General features: G+C 45.7%; 1 protein-coding gene across 1 annotated transcript in view; it reads left to right on the forward strand.

The window, feature by feature from the left end:
* The window catches only part of MTNR1B (melatonin receptor 1B), a 52,954-nt gene extending 33,399 nt beyond the window's left edge, over positions 1-19,555 (forward strand). The window contains exon 2 of the mRNA XM_084841610.1: positions 18,687-19,555. Coding sequence (XP_084697736.1) covers positions 18,687-19,555 — 869 coding nt within the window. The remainder of the gene's footprint in view (positions 1-18,686) is intronic.
* The last annotated feature ends 1,820 nt before the right edge of the window (positions 19,556-21,375 follow it).

Raw genomic sequence — 21,375 nt, forward strand, 5'->3', positions numbered from 1 at the left:
TGACCCTGTCCAACAAGTCAGAAACCAGCTCTGAAGGGGGAATAGCATAGCCAGCCAACTCTCCATGCAGACTCAAATCCTGGGCCTGGAACAAGCAAAAGGGAGACTCCAGAGAGGCCTGGTGCATCTCAGCCCAGCTGAGTGGGAACTAGCATTATGAAGCCGCAGCCAGAGCCCTCTAAGGAACCACCCCTCCGACTGTGTAAGACCCCACATTTATACAGTCCACTCTCCCTGAGGCACCACACAGCGTCTGTGCCTGATGGGGCGGGGGGCTTTGGTCAAGATGCCCTGAACAGACCCACCTCCCTGAGTTGAGTGCCCCCCTTTGCCACTGTCACCAATGCCCATTCGCTTGCTGTGCCTGTCTAGACCCAATCCATGCTCCCACCCAGAAGGAGAGGACAAGGCGAGTGGAGGCCACTGCTGGTCCTCCTTGCTCTTGTCATCGCTTGCATGCTTGGGAGGGCAGGTGAATAGGAACAAATGCATGGAATTGGAGGAGGAGGAGGGCTCTGGTGGTCAGCAATGCTGGGGTTGTGGGCTTTGGCAGGTGCCCAACAAGGCAGACCCCCTGACTCTGGCCCTGGCTCCAGAAGACCCACCTGAGTGCCAGAAGAATGCTAGGTTCTAAGCTAGAGCATGGCCCCTTTGAGGAAAACCATGCCTCCCCGAGGGGAGGTGGGTCTTGGTTCAAACATCCGCCCCAGCATATAAGACCTTAGTTGGACTGGCAATTGTTGGAACAAATGGTCTGCCTTGGAGCTCTCCATGGTCCTGCAGACTGTATCTAGCTAATTCTTCATCCTGCCTCCAAGCTGCACATTAAAACAATTAAAAATGATGGGCAGCCCATCCAAGGCATTGGCTGAACTAGCATGCAGTTTGCTGGCTAGTATGTCCGTGAAATGCATTGCCAAGGCAGTGGGGAGTTGGGATTGCTTGTGGGGGCGGGGTGCAGCAGGGGAAACGTACTGCAGGGCCTCTTAGGAGGTATCTCTGTATGCAGCTTTAAATGGAAAAAATTATACTAAATGGAGAGGCAGACCATAGCCCTGGGGAGGGAGGAATTCTTTCTTTTAAGCTGGTTTTGCACATGTATAAGAGGGATTTGAGCTCAGTGGTAGAGAGCGTGTGCTGAATACAGGAGGTTCCAGGTTCAATCCCTGCTGTCTCCAGCTGGAAGGATCATATATCAGGTGATGGGGAAAGATCTCTTGCCTGAGACCCTGGATAGCTGCTGCCACTCAGAGTAGACAGTACTGGACTAGTTGAATAATTGTCTGACCTGGTGTAAGGCTGAAACAGTGGAGGCTGGTAGTCCCAATTTTGGTGCATCCACTCTGTGTTTCAGTTAGAACCAGCCAGAACTCTAAAGGAGCTGTCCAAGTTGCTGAACCTATTTTGGGAATAGTGTTAAGCACCTTGGATATCTGCTTTAGAATACTGGCTGGTTCTGACTGAAACCCAGAATGGGTTCACAGCCCCCCAAAATCAGAGCGACCACCCTCTACTGGGCTGAAAGAGGCTATTCTGAAACCCAAAGTGGCTATGATCCTTACTGAAATTTGTGGAGGCTTGGGTCCACCAATGCTCCTCGATGACAAACCCTGCATCGATTTCAGTGTGGACACTACGGTAAACATGGGTCCATCAACTGCAAAATAGAACAAGGATTTGGGAGGGAGAGGTCTATTAATCTTGGTCTCTCCAAGATTATTGGTTTGGGGTAGGAATGTTGGAGAAATCTACAATGGAATGAGTTCTGAGTTCTATAAATTCAACCCACAAATTCTGCAGCTTTTCCCAAATTGCATAGATTCTGTCGATTTGCAGACTGGTTTTTTAACTTCTGGAATGTTATGCAAATTTGGTCATAGAAAATTCATAAAATAAAATAAAAACACCAGCCAAAAATAGAAATTTTTCCTCCACAGGCTAAAGTATGAAAATGCGCATTTGGGGGGAATTTGCACATTTGGGGGGGATTGCTCATTTTTGCAAGTGCAAATTAGAGAAATTGGAAAAAATCCAATTCTGCCAATGAGCAGACAATGGAACAAAAGGCACCTGACAATCCACAAAAAGCAGATGGAATGGATTTTGCAAAATCTGTACATCCCAAGTTTTGGGTGGTGTAGCTCATTCTGTCCTGTTTCCACATGAGCTTGATTCTTTTTTTTTTAATATACAGAAATGTATATGCATCCTCCGTAACATAGACATTTATGTGGATGTGTTGTCCACTTTTTTAAAGTTATGCATTTTTGGACTCATGCACCCATTGACTAAAGTGTGTTTGTGCGTAATATGGAAATATATGCACTTTGGTCATATGCACGCATATCATCAAACTCTTTTTTTTCTTTTTTTCTTTTTGCAGAATGCATAGCAAGCTCAGAAATGTATGGAATGCAAATTGCGTTCAGGTCCATGTTTGGGTCTGGGGGATGCAAATTGGGTAAATCCAGTAAAAAAAAACAACAACCAACAACCCCCTCAACAGAGCAAATTTCTCACACACCCCTAACAGGAAAAGAGGGGAAAGCCAGTGAGTTCCCCACAGGGCAATGAATTCTCTCAGTATGTTTTGACTTCAAATTCCACCACTGTAAATGCTCTCTGCTGTTGATCCTCTGGGAAGGTGTTAACCGAGGATTTCATAGCCTTCAGTCTATTTTATAGCTTACCTGCTGTGCTGTGTTTTAGTGGGCATTTATGAGACAGTGATGAAGTGTTCTTACTTGGCGTGTCTGCTGACACCCTTGATCTTTGGCACTGGACTATTATTATGTTGATGCTTCATCCAGATCCAAGCCTGTAAAGAAGGCAAAAGGCGGTTATTATTAGTTTAATTGCTTCTCTCATGGGCATTGGTTTCATGTGTCCTGTGTCCCTGGGGCTCAGGTGGTCATGCTGTGGATAATAGTGGGATTCAGTATGGACCTGTCATTACAAATCATCGAAAGTTCCAAATTAACTCTAGTTGGGTGACTCCCTGTAACACAACATGTGACTGTCTAATGCTTAGACATCTAGGAGTGGAAAACTTGGATCAGTTTGAGTACATGTTACTCAGCATATTACATGTGGTTAATCATGCCTGGCATTCATAGAACACTTTCTGAGTAATCAAAGAACTCCACGTGCATCTCAGTAACCCTTAAAACATCCATATAAGATGGAATAATATTATCCTTATGTTGCAGACTGGGATGTGGGGGTGTTTGGTTGAGTGGCTTAGTTCAGGTAGCCTAGTGAATTTCTGGCTATTGTGTGATTTGGTGGCATAGCACATAACAGTTCACAGATGGAGAAAAGGGACACTTGTGACATCCCTGCAAGGGCGGCCCTACCATTAGACAGAGTGAGGCACTTGCCTCAGGTAGCAGATGCTGGGAGGCAGCAGCAAGGTGCTGGAGGAGAGAGCTCTGTGCCAGGCAACCAGGCCTGTACCCATAAGCTCCTGAGCTGTGGTGGAAGATGCACTGGCAGCGTTGATTCAATGGCCAGGTTGGCTTCTTTATGTGCAAGGGAGGGAGCCATTCTGTCCTTCACCTCAGGCAGCAAAATGTCTGAGGCTGCCTGTGCATCTAGGAATGTTTGAGAAATCCACAATGGATTCAAATGAGTTCAGATTTCTATGAATTGGACAGGCAGATTCTGCAGCAGACCAGCTTCTTCACTGGGGGTGGGGGGGATTTGCGCTAATGCACAGTAGCACTAATGCGCAGTAGCACAAGTACAAATTAGGGCTAGTACGCACTTGTACAAGTGCACTAATCTGCATTAAAGTGCATTAACATTAATTTGCATTACCTAATATGGATTGGCGCACTTGTGCAAGTGCACACTAATGCTAATGCGCATTGGCGCTAATGCGCATTAGCGCTAGTAAAACAAAATTCTGGTCAGAAAAATCCAATTCCATCAATTAGCATATGACGGAATGAAAGACACCTGACAATCACGAAGCACAGACAGAACGGATTTAACAAAATCTGTACATCCCTACCTGCATCCCTGTTCTCACACCCAGGATCACTGCCTCAGCAGGATCCCTGGATTCACCGGAGGGCTGATCCCCTTCCCTGGGGATAATAGACTGTTGTTGCAGTCAAGTCTAATTGATGCAGGAGAGGTGCAGCCCATTTTCTAGGACCCAGCTACTGACTGCACACTCTTGATAGCTGTGCCTTGGGATCAGACCTTTGCTGTGCAGGAAGGAGCTGAGCTCTAAAGTGAGAGATGGGGAGACAGAGTTGAGGTTGAGAGTGAAGAGGCCAAGCCCTGCACAGGGAGATTCTAATTCTTTCATGCTTTTAATAAGCATGAACTGTGTCTTTTCAGTACAGTTGGCATCCCTTTTGAATTTATTTTTTAATTTAATATTGGACTGCCCTCAGTCTACTCACCACCTTAAAAATGTTTCTGGGGCCTTGTGCTGCAGGCCCCTCCCACTGCCATTACTGGGAAAATCCAACATCAATCCTACTTAGAGCAGACCCATTGAAATGAATGGAACTTAAGTTAGTCACTACTAACTTTTTTTGAATTAACTTTTTTATTGTGAATTTTTTGCAAAACAAACTGAAAACATTACAAAACCTTAAAAAGAAGAGTGAAATAAAAAATAAAAATGCAACAACATATTCAAAAATCCTCCATTTCTAATATATTTCTTACAATATTCGGGGGGGAAAGGGAAGAAAAAGCAGGGGGGAGGTTACACATAAACTTCAGTAAAAGCAGACCAAATATCCACGGATAAGTCCATTTGCACGTTACGCCTATATACCACTCTTTCAAATGTTGCTGGTGTTGTTAAGTCTTCAGTTCATTGCATTATAGGCGGTGAGCTTTTATCTTTCCAATATCGTAGTATCAGTCTTTTAGCAACCAAAAGGGTGCAAAAAATCCATTTACGCTGACCATGTGTTACGTTCCAAGAAGCAGGTAAGTAATTTAAGAGAACATTTACATCAGTAAATATTAAAGAGCTTCCCAATACGAAATTTATCCGTACAATGACTTCCTCCCAAAAGGAGGCAGCCATTGGGCATTTCCAAAATATATGAATAAAAGAAGCATTGGCTGCGTTACACCTCCAACAATTAGCCGAATTTAACAAGCCTTTACTAAAAAGACATTGTGGCCTCCAATAGACCTGAAACAAGACCTTTTGCTGAATAAGGCATCACTGAAGATCTACTGAAGTGTCCGACACAGACCCCAAAACGTCAGTCCATTGATTAAGCAAAATAAGACGTTCCAATTCCCTGTTCCATTCCTATCATAAACTACTTCTGTCATAGTTATTCATTGATAATAAATTTTTATAAACATGAATTGTAGGTCGATACATCTGATCAGCTTCAATAAGTATTTCCAATAGCGAAGGAGACTCCAAGGAAGTAAAAGCAGCAGGACCAAATCTAGATACCAACAAATGTTTCAATTATAAATGCTGCCATTCCACTGAAGCTGGCAGATCAAATTTATCTCGCAAAATTGAAAATACCAAAAACTCATCATCAATCCCCACTAATTGATCTAAAGTAAAGATCATCTTATCTGTCCAGGTCCTCCATAAAAGCATTTTCTCATTTTCTTACCAATTCTTAAATCTGGTTTCCCCATAAAGTCAATTTGGCATGGGAAAATGGATCAAACTGTAATTGACGTGACATTATACTCCAGACTTCCCTAACTGCCAAAATTGTGGGAGGAGCTCTGTCTACCTTAATATGCTGAGAACCCAATGCCATCGATTTAAAGAGAGGCTCCAGACAAGAAGATTCCAATAATGAATCTTATTCATTACCTAATGAATAAGGAGGAATATCTAATTTATCTAATGAATAAGGAGGAATATCTAATCTGTTTAATGAATAAGGGGGAATATCTAATTTGAGTGGGAAAGACCAAAATTTAGTTGTTGTTCAGTCGTTCAGTCGTGTCCGACTCTTCGTGACCCCATGGACCATAGCACGCCAGGCCTTCCTGTCCTGCGCTCTCTCCCGGAGCGTGCTCAAGTTCATATTCATTGCATCCGTGATGCTATCTAGCCATCTCATCCTCTGCCGTCCCCTTCTCCTTTTGCCTTCAGTCTTTCCCAGCATCAGGGTCTTTTCCAGGGAGTTTTCTCTTCGCATTAGGTGGCCAAAATATTTGAGCTTCAGCTTCAGTATCTGTCCTTCCAATGAGCAGTCAGGGTTGATTTCCTTTAGGATGGACTGATTTGACCTCCTTGCAGTCCAGGGGACTCGTCAGAGTCTTCTCCAGCACCACAGTTCGAAAGCATCAATTCTTCGGCGCTCAGCCTTCCTTATAGTCCAGCTCTCACAGCCATACATTACTACTGGGAAAACCATAGCTTTGATTAGACGGACCTTTGTCGGCAAGGTGATGTCTCTGCTTCTTACTATGCTGTCTAGGTTGGCCATAGCTTTCCTCCCAAGGAGCAAGCGTCTTTTAATTTCATGGCTACAGTCACCGTCTGCGGTGATCTTGGAGCCCAAGAAAGTAAAATCTGTCACTGCTTCCATTTCTTCCCCTTCTATATGCCAGGAAGTGATAGGGCCAGATGACATGATCTTAGTTTTTTTAATGTTGAGTTTCAAACCAGCTTTTGCACTCTCCACTTTCACCCTCAACAAGAGGCTCTTGAGATCCTCTTCGCTTTCTGCCATTAGGGTGGTATCGTCTGCATATCGGAGGTTGTTGATAATTCTCCCGGCAATCTTAATTCCGACCTCTGATTCATCCAACCCGGCATTTCTCATGATGTACTCTGCATATAAGTTAAATAAGCAGGGTGACAATATGCAGCCTTGTCGTACTCCTTTCCCAATTTTGAACCAATCGGTTGTTCCGTGTCTGGTTCTTACTGTTGCTTCTTGACCCTCGTACAGGTTTCTCAGGAGACAGGTAAGGTGGTCTGGTACTCCCATCACTTTCAGAATTTGCCACAGTTCGTTGTGATCCACACAATCAAAGGCTTTAGCATAGTCAATGAAGCAGAAATAGACGTTTTTCTGGAATTCTCTTGCTTTCTCCATGATCCAGCGAATGTTGGCGATTTGATCTCTAGTTCCTCTGCCTCTTCAAAACCCAGCTTGTACTTCCGGTAGTTCTCGGTTCGCATACTGCTGAAGCCTAGCTTGTAGGATTTTGAGCATCACCTTGCTGGCATGTGAAATGAGCGCAATTGTGCGGTAGTTTGAACACTCTTTGGCGTTGCCCTTCTTTGGAATTGGAATGTAAACTGACCTTTTCCAGTCTTGTGGCCACTGTTGAGTGTTCCAGATTTGTTGGCATATTGAATGCAGCACTTTAACAGCATCATCTTTTAGGATTTTAAATAGCTCAGCTGGAATACTGTCATCTCCGCTAGCTTTGTTGTTACTAATGCTTCCTAAGGCCCACTTCACTTCATTCTCTAGGATGTCTGGCTCAAGTCCAGTGACCACACTATCATGGCTATCAAGGACATTAAGATCTTTCCCGTATAGTTCTTCTGTGTATTCTTGCCACCTCTTCTTAATCTCATCTGCTTCTGTTAGGTCCCTGCCTTCTTTGTCCTTTATCATGCCCGTCTTTGCACAAAACGTTCCCTTGAGATCTCCGATTTTCTTGAAGAGATCTCTAGTCTTTCCCATTCTGTTGTTTTCCTCGATTTCTTTGCATTGTTCATTTAAGAAGGCCTTCTTGTCTCTCCTTGCTATTCTCTGGAACTCTGCATTCAGTTGGGTATATCTTCCCCTTTCTCCCTTGCTTTTCGCTTCCCTTCTTTCCTCAGCTACTTGTAAAGCCTCATCAGACAGCCACTTGGCTTTCTTGCATTTCTTTTTCTTTGGGACGGATTTCGTTGCTGCCTCCTGAACAATGTTACGGACCTCCGTCCATAGTTCCTCAGGCACTCTGTCTATCAGGTCTAATCCCTTTAATTTTAAAATTCCTTTAATTTTAAAATTTAGTAGAGATCAGCAAATAGGCTCGATGGTACATAGCTAGATCTGGAAAACTGAACCTGCCTTCATTAATTAGTAGTTGCATCCTTTTTAAAGATATTCTTGGTGGAGAGGAACCCCAAAAGAATTTATGAAACAAAGCATTGAGTTTTTGGAAATACTTGCCAGGCAGGCATGAGTATAGGGATCCCTCATATAACATAAATAATTAGGGGTATGGTATTCATCTTAAGTGTATTAACCTTACCCCATAAACTCAATTTTAAAGATGCCCATCTATATATATCTCATCAAATATCATTAATCAACTTGTTTAAATTTAAACTAATCATTTGAGATATATCTCTAGGAATAATGATTCCCAAATAAGTAATAGTCATAGCTAACTTCAGTCCCATGCATGTCAATGGGTCTACTCTAAGTAGGACTTATGTCTGATTCTAGCCATATACTGTAGAAAGCTTTTCCCCCCACCAGCTGCAATAGCCACAGGGGGATGGGTTGAGACCTGGGCCCTCCCCATTCCTCCCCTGGGATCTGCAGTGAAGTAGTTACTTATCAGAGCATTTTATTTTTGTTTAATGCAGGGGTGTCAAGCCTCAGGCCTATGGACCAAATCTGGCATGCCTGGGTCCCAATCCAGCCCTCCTTCCTCATGCTGCCTTCTCCTGGCCACACCCCCTTTCCCCTGACCATCTATTGTTTGGTGCTTTACTGGCTTTTCCACTGTTCTCCCCACATACTAAAAGGGTGAAATACCTCTCCTCAGACTTAATTCCTGGCAATAAAGCTTTAAACCAGAATATACTGGCATTTTCCCCCACCTCTTTATCTTTGGCCCCACCCCATTTATCTATGGCCCTGCCCACCAGTGGAATGCGGCCTCCCAGAGCTTCTCTGACATTTAATTTGGCCCTTGGACTGAAAGAGATTTGACACCCCTGTTTTAACACCTAATAGTGCTGGCCATACAGCAAATGATATCCCAGGCACAGAGGCAATCACCCTAGATGACACTATTTGTTTCAGCTGTTGAGTGGATAGTTGAGTAGAGAGCCTGTGCTAGGCCTTCATGCTAGGCCTAATGACCCCAAGGTTTGGTACCCGCCCACCCCCAAACCTGGCAACTCAGCTCATGGGGAGAGTGAACTCCTCTAGGCAGCTGATAACCATTTTTTTCTGCTTTGCTGTCAGTTGCCTCAGAGGATCCGGAGTAGTTTGTTCAGTTATGGCTACCACATTTTAAGATGGACAGTGATAAACAGGAGGATGGCTACAGGAGCGTGGCTAGGATGGTCAGGGGTAGGGATGGCATGGACACCCAAGTGAGTCCAGGAGTCCGGCAGACTCCCCCCTGCCTGCACCCCTGGCCATGCCCACTGAGCCCCTGCCCCTGCACAACACAACACCCCCCGCACCCGCCAAGCCACCGGCACTCACCCAGGACCTGTCCTCGAGCGCCATGATCAACATTTTGCGGAAAAAATGGTCATCACGAATATGCGCACATCCAGCTGTACGCAAAATGGCGCTGTGAATGGCCCATATATGCAAGATTATAGGTCTAAATAGCCCAGCTTTTTTGGGCGGGGGGAGTATTGGAATTTTTCAACGTTATGATAGTTGTCTGTTTTTCCATCTAAAACAGACTGTTTTAATCATCGTCATCGTCATCGTCATCATCACATCATCCTCATCCTACTTTGGGTTCAGGGGAACAATTTATTTTGTCCATTTTAACTGAGACACAAGATGGCAACAGAGAGTCATTAAAATCACCTTTATTAATGCTGAATGAGATCATCTTGAGAGACAGGAACTGAGCAGTTTTATGTGTATATGACACCTTTGAAAAACAGATAGAGGAACAAGGATTATTTCTCCATCTGTGATAGGTTTGGATAATTTGCAAACATGCAAAATAGTATGGAATCAAGCAATTGATTAATCTGTAGCCCTGTTACCTGCTAATCAGGAAGTAAAATGTTATAGACCAAGGAAGTGTATAGTTTGTGGCCAACAGAACCTGTTGCCTATGGAGGAGGGGAAGCCCCCTCATCTGTGATCAGCATGGAAACATAGGGACTAGCCTCTTAGCAAGGTAATAAAAAGAAAAAAGAAAAAAAGTGGACTACCAAGTGAACTGGTGGAGGAGGGCGAATTGCATCACTGGGGGAGGAACCCTATGGGGATAGGCAGCCACCCCCAAACTTGAACAACAGAACCAGTGGAACCAATTGACAATGGAACCCATTCCCTAGGGAAGTGGTGGGCTCTCCCACACTGGAGGCATTCAAGACGAGGCTGGACAGCCACCTGTCAGGGATGCTCTGACTTGGATTCCTGCATTGAGCAGGGGGTTGGACTCAGTGGCCTTGTAGGCCCCTTCCAACCCTACTAGTCTATGATTCTATGAAGGCAACCGCCTATCAAATGCAGGGTGGGCAGAGCGCAGAAGGGATCTTCTCTTCCGCACTCCAGCTGCCCTGTATTTGCAGCTAGATGGCCGATTTTGGCAGTCTAGCTGCAGCCCTTTGGATCTGGGGAGCAGCCGGATGAAGCATAGGAAGTGTCATACTGGCCCTTCCAAGGTCCCCTCCCCACCCCAGGGAGCGCCCCCTCTCCTCTCGTTCTGCCCTGCTCTTACGAGTGTGGAGCCGGGGACAATCCGTGCTGCCTACGAGGCAGCAGAGGAGGGGCAGGGAGGCAATTTTCTGGGAACCAACCTCAGAGCAGTGGCTCCAAGGTCAGTTCCTGAAAACTGATAAGCCTATGGCCATCCACCTGCTGTCTAGCAGCCATAGGGTTGCACCCTGGCCCACTGTGTTTCTGTGCTGGCTGTGGAGGTGGTGAAGACCTTTCCTCCGCAGCCAACACACAAACCAAGTGAGCTGACTGGTGAAACTATCTCTCTCTTCCTCATCTGCTCACCCACCTACATTGAATTCCTTTTCACCTGTGGCTAACAGGTGAGTCGCTATTATGCAATTTGCATATTGTACAATATACAATATTTGTATTTGTATATTTTTGCATCACTCATTCTGCTTTTAAAGAGCCTTGTGTGGCGCAGAGTGGTAGGTGGCAGTATTGCAACCAAAACTCTCCCCAGGACCTGAGTTCAATCCCAACAGAAGCCGGATCTCGGGTAGCCAGCTCAGGTCGACTCAGCCCTCCATCCTTCCGAGGTCAGTAAAATGAGTACCCAGCTTGCTGGGGGAAAGGTAGGGATGTACGAAAGTCACTTACCTTTTCGAAGGGTGACATTCGTGTTGGGGGGGAGGCGCTCCGTCCCTCCCCCCGAAATTCTGGCTGGGGGGGAGGCGCTCCATCCCGCCCCCCTGAAATTCTGGCCAGGGGGGAGGCGCTCCGTCCCTCCCCCCTGAAATTCTGGCTGAGGGGGATGCGCTCCGTCCCTCCCCCCCGAAATTCTGGCCGGGGGGGAGGCACTCCATCCCTCCCCCCCGAATCCTGGCCGGCCGGCTCCGCAAATGGTGGCGGCCGTAGCCGCCGCCGTTTGCGTCCCTGCAGTCAGCCGCGATAGGCTACGTAAATGTTTATGTAGCCTATCACGGCTGATTTAAAAGAAAAGAAAAAAAATGCGCATCCGCAAATGGCGGCACCCATGGGCGCTGCCATTTGCATTCCTTATTTTGGCACGTCTTAGTCTACGTAAACATTTATGTAGTCTAAGATGGCAAAAATAAGGGGAACACAAATAGCATAGATGCTACGCTATTTGCGTTCCCCTTATTTTCGCCGCCTTAGTCTACGTAAATGTTTACATAGACTAAGACGTGCCAAAATAAGGAACGCAAATGGCGGCACCCATGGGCGCCGCCATTTGCGTATGCGTTTTTTTTTTCTTTTAAATCAGCCGTGATAGGCTACGTAAACATTTACGTAGCCTGTCATGGTGTTTTTTAAAAATCTAGCTGTGATAGGCTATGTAAATCTTTACGTAGCCTATCACGTGTTTTTTTGTTTTTTGTTTTTTAACTGGAGTCTGGAAATGGCGGCTGCGGCGGCCGGTTGGAAGACCGGCCGCCGCCGCACTGCCGCCAGAGCCGCCGCCACCAGGAAGATCCACCCAAGGTAAGTCCCGTCCCGGGGGGGCGGGGGGGCAGACCGTTCTGCCACCGATTTCGGGGGGCCGAATGCACTGGCATTCGGCCTCCCCGAGATTCGTGGTGGAATTCTCTGACATCCCTAGGGAAAGGTAGTCATGACTGGGAAAGGAACTGGCAAATTACCCCGCTATAGTCTGCCATGAAAATGGCGGCGTAAGCAGGCGTCCTTCTAAGGGTCAGTAATGACCCGGTGCTTGCACAGGAGGAACCTTTCCTTTCCTATTCTGCTTTTAAGATTCAGGGTATTAAAGGATCTGGCATTTTTGGCAACAGCCAACTTAGAAGAGGACAGTAAGAATAGGAGAATATGGAACAGTAGTCAACAATGAAAAAGGGAAAGTTGTACAGAAGAGACCTCCCACTTGCCCCCTGGTTTCTGACCCTTCCCTGCACAGTCGCCCAAAGCATTTTTCATGCATTCCTTCTTCATGTACACTAAATGCATGGAGAGAAACAGCAGTGTGCCACTGGCCAAAATAGGTACAGCCAGAACACAGCAAAAACAAACACACTTTATTTAGGAAGAGATAATGGGTTGGATCCAGACTTAGTCATACTTAGAGTAGAACTCATGCCCTGATAGTTTGCATGTTTCAGTACAAAACAACTCTGCCCAAAAGTTCTTCCAAAATAATAACAGAAAGGTCTTTGGCTTTATGAAGGTTCAGAGAGTGCAAGCCTGGTGACCTCCATGGGTAGGAAGTTCCGTAATGATGAGGCCACCACAAAGAAGGCCCTGCTCCTTCTAAATACTAACCTAACGTCAGAAAGCAATGGCACCCAGAGTGGGGCTCATTAGAAGACATGAGCACATGGAGAAGCTCATATGAAAGAAGGTGGTTCCCAAGATACTCTGGTAGGGGTGTCAGAGAAATCTTGTTGGGGGATGGAGCTCAATGAGCTTTTGACATCTTTGTTCTAGGCACACGTCCTCTGAATGCAGGCTTTTTAAAAACTGCATTGGGAGTGCCTGAATGCTCCAATCATACCAGATGCAGACATGGCAGAATTACCCAACTCCAGTGAAGCTACCTTCGTGCAAGGATGGTGAAACCTAGTATGGTCCAAGGATATCTCCAGGCCCTGTGGGGCTGCATTGCATATGCTTGAAGACTTCCGGTACATTGAGCAGTAGTAAATGTTATTAATACCAGGATGTGCCTGGCACAGTTTAGCAATATGTCAGAACCTGTGGAACCCATCTGGATTCTGTAAGCTGGGGTTGCTTTGGGGGTGGGGGGAATCTGGGGACAGGGCTGTCCTCAAAGGTAGGCGTGATTGGGCACCTGCCAAGGACCCACATCCCAACTGGGGCCTACTGACATGAACTCCCTGGAGTCATTCCTTCTCTTCACCATTGCATCCTCCTTGTTCACTTGCCTCTCCCTCTGATGTCACCACCTACTTGTTCACCAGTTCTCTGCCTACTTCTTCACCAGCTCTCTGTCTGTCAAGCAATGACAGCAGGGATGAGGAAGAGGAGGAGAAGCGATAGCAGCTGGTGACAATGGTGCTGAGAAAGTAGACTCACTGAGGGAGGGGGCCCACTGAGGGTGTCTTACCCAATGGCCCTCAAAAACCTGGAGCTGCCACTGTCTGAGGAATCTGTGTTGCTCTCAGCAGAGCAGTTTCCCAAAATGTGGTGGTTTACTGTTGCCTATAGACATTAATTATAACCATTCATTTGTACAGTAGGAACTATCTGGGTGGAGGTAAACCCCTGATGGTTCCCAGAGGCCTATACCTATCTGCATAGCTCCACCCCTCCATCTGCATAATCTCCTCCTGTTTCTTGAGCATACTACAATGTGATGTGATGTAGGGGAGGGTTTGAGTTTTGTTCTGTTTTTAGTACTTCCCAAATGGCAGAAACCTAATATTAGGAGCTTCCCTACTTATAAATACTTTTGAAAAGCTGCTACAGATTATATATATATATATATATACACACACACACATATACATACACATTTACATACACACACACACACAGAGGAAGAGATGCTGCTGTGAGAAAGAACTGATTCATGCATATAGAGCAAAGTGATGAAAAGAAGCTAGACAATGAGTCTCAATCGCTTTGCCAGGAAAACAGGAAGCAGCAGGGTGGGGAAGGAAGCATTTCAAGGAATCATAGTATCATAGAACAGTAGGGTTGGAAGGGGCCTACAAGGCCATCGAGAATCCAGAAACTTCTAAGCATTTGAAAGCTTTTGTTACTTTTCACTGTCTTCTCACAGCTTTCGGGTTGGCTTGTGGTTGTTGGAATATATATGGTGGAGATGTTTTCTTCCTAAATTGCTGTGAAAGCAGAGCAGAAGTAGTTGAAAGCAAGCAAGCTCATTTCCCTTTGTTCAGGGGAAATAAATTCCTGTAGGCCAGTCCATTCTAAGCTTCTTGGAGAGACGAACGATACATAATTTGCAATTCCATTATGAATTATCACTGCTTGTTTAATTTGCCAATACTTACCTCCCACCCCCATCCCCACGGGAGCTTGCAGTCGGGGGGGGGCAGTGTTTGCATACAGCCCCAGAGGGAGGTGGGCACACTGGCGCCATGTGTACTGACACATCTTGCATCATCATCACACCAGTGTTGGGGACGGAGCTAAGCTGGCCCTACCGTTCCCCCAGTGCATTTCCCATTTTCTCGGCACCGTCCCTCCCTAGCTTCTGTTGCATTCAGTGTAGGCATTTGCTGGTTGCAGTTGGGGCCAAGTAGGAATTTTTTGCTGGACTCCCAGACGGGCCGGAGGAGTTGGGGTTTTTGTCTGCTCTGTACTGAATCACCAAGGGTGACAGGCTTCTAGCTAGGGATGTTGGAGAATTCCGCCACGGACTCCAGTGAGGCCGGATTCTTTAGAATCCAGCCCCCTGGAGTCTATGGTGGAATGGAATACCCCCACCACCACCACCCGGAATCCCCGGAATGGACCTACCTGGTGGTGGCTCCAGGTCATCTTCCAGGCTGCTGCGGTAGCAAATGGCGGCCATTTTAGCAGCTGCCATTTGCGTCCCTGCTTTAGCCGTGACAGGCTACATAAATATATACGGAGCCTATCATGGCCTAGCGTAGGGACACAAATGGCGTCCCCTATGCAGGATGCCATTTGCATCCGCAGCATTCCAGCAGGGGATGGAGGCCCTGCTGCAGATCAGCCCAGCTGGCGGCTCTGCGGACTGGCTGCAGAGTGGAGCCAGCTGGGCAGGATTCCAGGGGGGAGGACTGGATCGCCTTCCCCCCGTTGAGGATTCCGGGGGGAGGAATGGATTGCCTCCCCCACCCACAGACCCCAGCAGAGCCAGGTATGTGGAGTTTTGTACACCCCTACTTCTAGCTGGTGGGGACGCTGTTAAATAGATGAGGTTGGTCACTGCCAGCTTTGGTGGGGCAAGGTGAGGTACAGCACTGTAGCATTCTCACCTATTTACTGGTGTGCCTCCCTTTTCTTTTAGGCCTTTCCCACAGCAGGCAACACCTTCTACCACACACCCAATAACGCTACCTCTAGGTCTACCTTTGCTTATTGAGATGTGAGGACATGCTGTTTTTTTTATTCTGACATACATTATTCTCTTTATCACTCTTATTCTTCAGTAGCCACAAGCTGTAGGTGTGGGATTTTGAAAAGCAGAGAAATATTTATTATTTACAGAATTTAGGTATCAAACGATTAATAACCACTTTACTCTCCTCTTGCACATAATTAATTGAGTTACAGTAATAAGTCACTTTGAAAGCTTCTATATATCCTTTCTCACACACATACTCAATCACCACTCTAATCCTACAAACACAGATCCTAGGCACGATCTCTCTCCTCACAAGCCCTATCTATCAATTTCCTATCTAAACTCTACAGGCACTGCTCCCTGTTTATATATCACACAGCTTTTCACACACACACACACACCACTCACTCAGCCAATCATCTCACATATGCCGATACAACATAGCTCCTTCTTTCATACCACTCGCACTCTAGATCTAATTATTAGAAAAATACAACATCAAGACACAGATTCACAACAAATATAGTATGCATCACAAGCAAAGAAGGTGATCTTTTTGGTGAGTACCAAGAAGGTGAAAGGGGATTCCTGTGACTTGACAGTCAAGACCATGGGACTCAAGGCAGGGAAAGGAAGCCATCTGAGGCCTCGAGTCCCATATTTAGAGCTGTGGGACTTGAGGTGTTTGCATTTCAGGAGGTTACTCCACAGTACCTAACGCTGCAGCCAGAGGATAGAAACAGCGGTTACTAGTGATGGGTGAACTCACCCCAACAGAAATCATAATTTGCTCACCAGGTTCAGAATTCCTCTGTCTAATCTCAGATTAAAGTTCCCAGTTACTGAGTTCTCATTATATATGACTTCAAACAAATGCACAGGTGTCCTCCTGAGCTCATCTTCCCCGAAATGCTATGTGTACCTGCCCAAAGCAAGTGTCATTGACTTCACAGATTGTGTTTCAGGCCAGAAGGCACTTCCCGGAATGGCCATATGATGGACCCTGGTGTCCAGCCAGGGTCCTGGCTGGACCCTGGTGTCACCTGGTTCACCTGGTGTCATGTGAATGGTCACATGACCATTCCAGACAGTGTCTGAAGCTGAAACACCATCTGTGAAGATTGCTGCAATTGCTACAAGCCTAAAATCAGGTTTTCTAAAGTACTAAAAGCTTTTAAAAAGCCCCTTTTGTGCTTGTAGCAGCATGGCTGTATCCAGGCACTTCCTGGCATGGCCATGTGACCAAGCCAGAGTGCATCATATGAGCATTCCAGGAAGTTTAGCCACTCATAATCAATCTTGATTTGAATAACAAAGTTCATTGGATAGCCATTCAAACTTCGTAAACATGTGATTATTATGAACATAGCCGATTCGACTTACAAATCACTTAATCCTGGGTTTTGGCGACATCAAATTCCGGGTTTTGGTGACATCACCAATTCCAGATTTTGGTGACATCATAAATTCCAGGATTTGGTGACATCACTAGCCATTACACTGTCTCTGGACTCCGGGCTGGGTCAGGTTCATCTGTATTAACTTGAACAAGACCTGCACTGCTGATACATTAAGTTTCTCACCTCCTTATTCCTGGGTTTGGGGGCAAAGGATCAATAACAGAATCATGGGCTCAAGTTACAGGATGCCAGGTTCTGGCTGAACATCAGGAAAACCTTCCTGACTGTTAGAGCAATACGACAATGGAAACAATTACCTAGGGAGGTGGTGGGCTCTCCCACACTGGAGGCATTCAAGACGAGGCTGGACAGCCATCTGTCGGGGATGCTGTGACTTGGATTCCTGCATTGAGCAGGGGGTTGGACTCGATGGTCTTATAGGCCCCTTCCAACCCTACTATTCTATGATTCTATGATTTTATTTTTATTTATTTCATTTATTTCATTTCTATATTGCCCAATAGCCGAAGCTCTCTGGGCGGTTCACAAAAACTGATAATAGTCTGGCCCTCACAAACAGTCCTGCAAGGGACATTAGTGTTGCACCCATTTTATGGACAGAAAACTGAGATACAATGGTTTGGTTCAGGTCACCTCTGCACTGTGTGGACAGAGGACTTCCTCTGTTTGTTTGGAATTCTGGGGGGTGGGGAGCTGGAGCTTTTGGAACAACTAGCATGATGGAAGAAGCTTGTGGACTGACTGACTGTCCTGAACTCTCACATGACTAGGAAGAGATTTAAAAATAAAACTGCCACTGTCCTAATGTCCTGGTACAAATCTAAGGTGAGACCATCCTTGGAATACTGTGTGCATTTCTGGTCATCCCATCTCAGAAAGGATATTGTAGAGCTTGACATGCAGCAGAAATGGGCAACCAATATGACCCGAGGCTGGAGCACCTCTGTTACCAAGGGAAGGCCTCAACCTTGTATTTATTTATTTATTTATTTATTTTATTAATTGCCCATCTGGCTGGTCACCCAGCCACTCTGGATGATGTACAATAACAGAAACAGTTTAAAACAATAAAAGTCTACATTAAAAACATATTTCTACAAATACCCTAACCCACCCCAAATGCCTGCCTGAACAACCATGTTTTCAATGCATGGTGGAAGCTCATTGGCAGAGTTCCCTAGGGAGGGAGTTCCACCTAGTGGGGGCCACCACAGAAAAGGCCCTCTCCCTCGTCCTCACCAGTCTAGTTTTTGGGGAAGAAATTGTTTAGAAAAAGAGACAACTAAGCGGGGCATGCTCAAGCTTTATCAAATTATGCAGAGTGAGGAGAAAGTGGAGAGGGATTTTTTTCCCCTTCTCACACAACACTAGAGCCTCAAGTCCTCCAATGAAATGGGCCAGTTCAGGACAGACGAAAGGAAGTATGTCTTCACAAAGCAGTTAGCCAATGGAATTAGTTACCACAAAGGTGCAGTGAGGTTTTGGTTTGTTTGTATTTTTGTCACAGCATGCATGGACTTCTGGTATTTGGTTTCTCCTTATAACTTGTCATTTGAAAGCCTTTATTTCTTCTAAATTGGATGCCCAGTGAATGATTGTTCTCTCTCTCTCTCTCTCTCTCTCTCTCTCCTTTCATTTCTTCCCCAGGTAATGCATTTGTGGTGAGCCTGGCCCTGGCAGATTTAGCGGTGGCCTTGTATCCTTATCCCTTAGTGCTCATAGCCATTTTCCAGAATGGCTGGTCCTTGGGGGATATGCACTGTAAAATAAGTGGCTTTGTGATGGGGCTGAGTGTCATAGGCTCCATCTTCAACATCACCGCCATTGCAATAAACCGATACTGCTACATATGCCACAGCTTTGCATACGACAAAGTGTACAGCTGGTGGAACACCATGCTGTACGTCTGCCTGGTCTGGGTACTGACGGTCATCGCCACTGTGCCCAATTTTTTCGTGGGCTCTCTCAAGTACGACCAGCGTATCTATTCTTGCACATTCACCCAGACAGCGAGCTCCTATTATACTATCGCCGTCGTCGTCATCCATTTCATTGTGCCGATCACCATTGTGAGCTTCTGCTACCTGCGGATCTGGATCCTGGTGATCCAAGTGAGGCGGAGAGTCAAATCAGAAGTCAAGCCAAGGCTGAAGCCCAGCGACTTCAGGAACTTTCTCACCATGTTTGTCGTCTTTGTGATCTTTGCCTTTTGCTGGGCGCCGCTGAACTTCATTGGACTGGCAGTAGCCACTAACCCTTTGGAAATAGCCCCCAAAGTTCCCGAGTGGTTGTTTGTGGTGAGCTATTTCATGGCCTACTTCAACAGTTGCCTTAACGCAATAATCTACGGACTTCTGAACCAAAATTTCCGAAAGGAATATAAACGAATCCTCATGTCACTGTGGATGCCGAGGCTGTTTTTTCAGGACACTTCCAAAGGGGGGACTGAAGCTCAGAAGAGCAAGCCCTCTCCTGCTTTAAATAATAATGACCAAATCAAAACCAATACCTTGTAAATATACGAAAGTGAATGCAGAACGGTGCCATTTGGTGAACTCAAAAATAATGGAGGATAAGGCTATCCATGGCTACTTGTCATGATGGTTACATATTATCTCCATTATTGAAGGCAGTGTTGTCTCTCAAGACCAGTCAGTGGAGAACACGAGCAAGAGAGTGCTATTGCACTCATGTCCCTCTTGTGGCTTTCCCATAAGGCACCTGGTTGGCCACTGTGGGAACAAAACACTGGACTAGATAGGCCTTTTGTCTGATCCAGCACGGCTCATCTTATGTTCCTGTGTTAATGTACTTAAGCTTGTACATCTCATTCTTGCTTACCTTGTTCTGCACTTTCCATTTGAATGACATGCCAAGACAGCTGGAATCCTGTCTTCTTGACAAAGCACATTCTGTTTACACTCTTATAATTTCACTTGGTACCAATATGAAATCGGCTTTGAAACGTAGAAAGAGGAGGCAAATAAACCAATGGAAAGTGAGTCTTAGATGTCAGTGTATGTAAAAGACCAACCAGTATGTCCTCCATGTTTGTTCAAAATATGGCTCTCAGGAAGTGAAATACTTGCACTGTTTTCAGAAGATGAGGAGGGGTGGATGATGGCTCAAGAAAATGATTTTCCCTCTTCCATTTGTGTATGGACATTAATTTAAAAAATGCCTTCAGCTGAATGCTGGCCCTGTCTTACACCACATACAGGGTGCTAAAGAGTAAATATTACCACACACACCTTCGTGTGTGCGCGCACACTCCTCAAGGTTGACATAACTGACCTTCTAGCATCATATGGGGCTACATTGTATGCAGTCTTTGAATAATAATCTTCCAAATTTGGCATTGCTGGGAGCTCTGTGAACCTGCAAAGCTGTCACTACAGATCAAGTTGAAACAACATTCTGAGGGGGCTTTCTCATTCCCCATTACCTTTTAGTTCAGGGGTGCAGAACCTCAGTCTTGAGGGTCAAATCTGACCCACTCAGAGGTTCCCCAGATGGCCATGCCTCTTCCCCTCCCCCCGGTGGAGGCTGGTAAAGTGGGGCAGTGAATCCTCTCCAGATTTCAGTCAGAACCAGTCAGAACTCTAAAGGAGCTTTCCAAGGTGCTAAACATAATTTAAGGGTAGAGTTCAGCCCCTTGGATAGCTCCTTTAGAGTTTTGACCGAAACCCAGAGCAGATTTACCACCCCACTGACATCAGAGCCACCAGCCTCCACTGCCTGCCCCCACCCCTTATCCTCAACTGTTGATCATTTGACCTTTCCCAAGCTTTTGTGCAGTAGTTTGCCTATTCAAAAAGGTTGAAATGTCTCTCCTGAGGCTTAGTTTCTAATCAAAGATTTACATTAAAGATGAGAGCTTTACGTTAAAATATGCTGGCATTTTTTTTTTGCACGTTGGCCTGAGCCCTTTTGCCTTTGGCACTACCCACCAGTAGGGATGCTGGAGAAATTCGAGATGGACTAAAATGAGCTCAGATTTCTAAGAATCCGACCTGAAGAATCTGCTGTGGAGCAATGGACTTCCAGATGATTTTTTTTTTACTTTCCCGAAATTTATGCACATACATTCATAGGAAAATATGTAAGTTTCTGCTGGGGAAACATTGAATGGCATGGAGGACAATACACTAAATGTTATGTACTAAGGTAAATTGGGTAAATACTTGCGTAAATACTTACGTAACTATTTGCATATTTTTCTGCATGATAAAAAAAATATATTCACACCATCTGTGGGTGGAACAAAAGGCATCTGACAATCTGTGAAACAGAGACGGAGCAGATTTTACACGGTCCATATATCCCTACACACCAT

Source organism: Heloderma suspectum, chromosome 3 (assembly GCF_057233095.1).
Source record: "Heloderma suspectum isolate Gila_16-S chromosome 3, 16-S_ref, whole genome shotgun sequence".
Lineage (NCBI taxonomy): Eukaryota > Metazoa > Chordata > Lepidosauria > Squamata > Helodermatidae > Heloderma > Heloderma suspectum.